The sequence below is a fragment of the Puccinia triticina genome, chromosome 8A (genome assembly GCF_026914185.1).
Source record: "Puccinia triticina chromosome 8A, complete sequence".
In the NCBI taxonomy this organism is placed as follows: Eukaryota; Fungi; Basidiomycota; class Pucciniomycetes; order Pucciniales; family Pucciniaceae; genus Puccinia; species Puccinia triticina.
This window is the reverse complement of record NC_070565.1, coordinates 2,301,438-2,305,794: the sequence shown is the minus strand read 5'-3', so window position 1 is coordinate 2,305,794 and position 4,357 is coordinate 2,301,438. Positions and strand designations below refer to the sequence as shown.

The 4,357-nt window shown below is 47.0% G+C and overlaps 1 protein-coding gene across 1 annotated transcript; it reads left to right on the top strand.

The window, feature by feature from the left end:
• Positions 1-2,828: 2,828 nt before the first annotated feature.
• Positions 2,829-3,766, top strand: PtA15_8A217 (uncharacterized protein; the record flags this gene model as incomplete). Its single annotated transcript, XM_053171623.1, has 4 exons — positions 2,829-2,895; positions 2,968-3,116; positions 3,200-3,286; positions 3,686-3,766. The coding sequence occupies 4 exons, from the start codon at positions 2,829-2,831 to the stop codon at positions 3,764-3,766; spliced, it is 384 nt and encodes a 127-aa protein (XP_053022868.1).
• Between the last annotated feature and the right edge of the window lie 591 nt (positions 3,767-4,357).

Below are 4,357 nucleotides of genomic sequence, written 5' to 3'. Positions count from 1 at the left end.
TCTCATGGGCCAATGCTCTGTAACCAAACATGTATTGAGTTGTGTTGTGTTATGAGCAGCCTGCCATGCAGGGTGTTCAGAGATTGTGCGCAGTATGTTTTGAAAGGCCCAAAACTATGCCAATTCATTGTCAATCTCACCCATGCGCATGTTGGCCCCCCCCCCCCGGTAGTCCGCGGTTCTATGCCCTAAACCTAAACTTGTTTGGAGTGATCACTCCACCTAGGCCACCTCTGCAAACAACTGGGTCACGGAGCTGTGCCACACCAGCACAAATCCAGGTTGGGGGAACAACCCAGCATTGTTTGTGCATCCTGCCGCTACAACTGGGATCCCATGACCACCAAACCCAATTTGGTGAAAGCATGGGACCAATGGGGCCATGCTCCCCCAAGTTGTGCCATGTTGGATGGCCACCGTAACCACAGCAAAAACACGCACCTATTGGGGTGTGGAGAGGCCAGTCACAGTGACAATTGCCATTTGAGGCCCCTTTCAAGACATGAAAATATTGGTTTGGCACGGCCCCAGCCTGTTCCAGCTGGGTGGGGGCCAATCTTGAATGGGGCGCCAACCCATACCCACCTGTAGCCTTCCCATACCCACTTGTACACACATTCAGTATTTGGCACATACCACCACCAAGAACCACATGGCGCAAAGTCTTCCTTCCCCCCCAGCTAAATAGAACAGGTGAAAAGGTGAGCAGATTGACCCTGGGCAGTGGGTCCGGAGAAGGGGGAGTAGGGCTGACTATCCATCATCACATCACCAGACACTCACTCTTGATCAGAGGTCTCCCACAGGAAGGGTGGTTATTAGGCATTTGTAAGTTCATTTTCCATTGGTCTCCTTTTCTCCTCATCGCTGGCCAACGTGAGTTCCTTTGTTTTTTTTTGCCATTTCTACCCTGCAAGCAGGTATTTTCCCTGGCAACTTCTCCAGGACCTACCTACATAAAGCAAGCTGTACGTGAATTGAACTTACCTGATCAAGTTATCTCACAAGCTCACATTATTTCACAAGCTCACATTGAGAAAAATTACGCAAGCTCACCATGAAGAGAGCTGCATCTGACAAGTAGTGGCCAGCCAAATCCGTACTCAAAGAGAAAGACGGCAGGTACCTCATCAAGTGGACAGGCAGAGAACTGAACACCATTACTTGTGGAAACCAACGTGGGAGCCAAAAGAGATGGTGAATGGTCCTTTGGTCAACGACTGGGAGAAGAAGAAAAGAAAGAAGAGAAGTTCCAAGAGGATTGCCCTGCGGAAGAAGACAGCCAATAGTACACGTGAACCCATCCACCCAAAAAAAATGCCTCTTCATCATCAGCCCTCCATTGTTGAACAACGGTGACAACACTCTTGCATCCATTCTTGTACCCACATCATCTCTCCCTGTATCCACAAATGACAGCAACCACCTTTGTGCACTCAGCCCTGGTCACAAGGCTACGTACGCTGCCTCAACGTTGATGGGCTTTGAACAGCTGTTGGACCTGATTGACACACGGGAGGCTTCCAGACCAGGGGACATAATCAACTTGCCAGACAAAAGAAAAATCTTAAGTTCTTCTGATAAAAACAGGGATGTCCTCACCTGTCAGTCCCATTCCCACACTACTCTTGGCTCCAAACACCTTAAACTGAGCCCTGACCATGGAATTTATACTCCTCACAACATAGCACCTTGGGGTGGATTTGCCTGGAACGTAATTAATCCAACTTGTAATGCCAACCTAGTACAGAGCGCAACTGGCTTTGTGGCCAGCCGGAGTCAAACCAGGACTGGCTAGACAAAGTTGCCTGCCAGTGGCACATCAGCAGGTGAAGAATCTAATTTGGACCAATTACTCAACATCTAGATATCCTAACACCGGATGTTCTTTTGAATTTTCCTGCAGTGGGCCCCCAACCAATGGGGTTTATTAACTCATCAAGGAAACCCCGCAAATGACACACAAGCTCTTCAAACATGCAAGGAAAATATTTAAGTGACCCAACCACAAAACAGTAAATTATGGTTGTGGTGAGCGGATTATTTGAAATTGAACCCTTTTACACATGCCTGGTTGCTAAGCTGTCCCAGTCCTGCTATCATTTCCACTCCACACACATTGATCCACTATTTTTCACTGCATGTTGTAATGTTAAAAAAGTCTACAGTTGTTTTCCCTTTGCTCAATGCCCTAGACAATGAACCCAGTGTCTGTCCCGCACAATGCCACCACGTAGGAGTGCCTCATGAGCTGCTACACTGATGGTGGATACATTCTACAACAGATCAGTTTACAGGCAGATAGTGCTGGCCAACATCCAGCAACACTCCTACACACGTTGATTTTTCAGGTGTGCGTGTGTGTGTGTGGGTAACACTCACCTTTTCTCAAATTCATTGTTGCCAAGCTGCAACGTCCCCAACAAGGGTGGCCAAGTATATGGCACTTCTGAGCATTTTGAACGCAGGCATTGGAGCTCAAGCCAGCCAGTCACTTGCTTGTGTCCAACCCAGTGCATGGCTTAGCTTCCTCTGACCCCCAGTCCACACAAATAAGAAAAATATTTATTTGGCAGGGCCCCACATGTGCATTTGGTAACCAGAGCATGTATGTACTGCTTTCAAATTTTGTGTCACTGGCTTTGTGTGGCTGGCGACCCTAACCCCTAACCCATGAAACGCCCCGACTGGGTTCAGGGGGGGGGGGGGGGGCTAGAGGTGGCACAAGGCGTGGATAATACCCTCAATAGGTTTTTATTTTCCACGGCCCCATCAAACCCAAGGTTCAATTCACCCATCTTGGTCCATCCATCCTGCCCCCATCAATCATGGCAACATACAGATCACACGGTGAAAATGGCATAGAGTCCGGTTGTGGGGCCGGTGTTGCTCAAGGTAGAGACTAGCTGACAGCAACCTTCTCTCCGGTGGAACATATTGTTGACTGACTCCCACCTCAAATTATAGCTACTCAGAACAAGAATGGTACGGCTACGCCTGGCGGAACACCTTGGGTTGAACAATCTCTCCTGCCAGTAGCAGTGAAACAATTGCTGGATGCTAATGCCTCCAAAAATGAACCATCAATCTCAATCCAAGATATTGATGTGAACAATGTGTGTGCCCCCTTGATTTCCTTTGCTGACATCACCTGTGCTGTTCCCATTATGATGCTGACATGATGCCATGTTGTGCCCAGGTTTCTTTTAATGGTGTGGTCCGGGATATTGTGAGGAACCCAACCCATATTCTACTACAAGTCAAAGATGGCACAGGCACAATTGAGGTACGCAAGTGGCTGGACTCCGGTGATGGACAGAGCAACGAGTTTGATGTTAAGAAAGGCATACAGTTTTTTCAATGCACACGTATGAATTTGCATCCCACGTGATCTGATTGGCCAATTTTCTCCCCTTTTGTGGTGCATTGTGTGTGTGGTAGAGTTTGCCATGGGGGGGTGTGTCATCAGCAGAGAAAAGATCTTCAATAATAAGAAGAGTATTTCTGGACTTCGCATCAAAAGGATTACCAATTTCAACAAGATCAACTATCATCTCCTTGATGCTGTAAGAGTTACTCTGGCATAAAAATGTGGATCAGGCTTGGAAGTGTGTGTGTATTGATTGAGCATCACACCCCCCATACTCCCCTCCACTGACTCATGTCACACCCACACCACCCACAGGTTGCAGCAGTAGAGTTGGACATTGGCACATTGGCCTACCCGGTCCACCATGAAAATATTGCCCAGCCCAAGAACCCCTAGTGGACCAAAAATCAAATCAAGATAATGGACTACTTTGCCGTCACCAAAGCCCCCAAAGTGAAGGTCAATATCCACCATCTTGCAAAGGAGTATAACCTAGATGTGCGGGAAGTTGTGTAAGTATTGGAAGTCAGTGCCACACCAAAAATTATATCAGCACTGATTCACTTGTTGCTTCCCTATGGTGGAATAGTGAGGAAGCAAACAAGCTCGTCTAAGAAGGGCACTTATATACAACAGTGGATGATGACCAGTTAGTTTTTCTTTTTCCCGGGGTATTTTGATGTTTTTCTGCCATCTGCTGATTGCTGGCTTGGATTTGCTCATAAAACAAAATTTCTAAACTTCTTGAACGTTGCGCCTCCACAATTCTGAAGCCTCATGACTACTACTTCCTCCTAACAAATACAGATTGACACTGCACAATACAACATAGTGAACTCTGTGTTGTTAAATTGAAGCATAAATTTGGGTCTACATAGTCCTACGCGCTATGTGAGAAGACATGCAACAAACGTGGCTTCCCAGGAATAGTCTTTGAACTTTTTTGGGACAATTCTTGTATTTTGCCAATGACCACAGTTGGTTTCA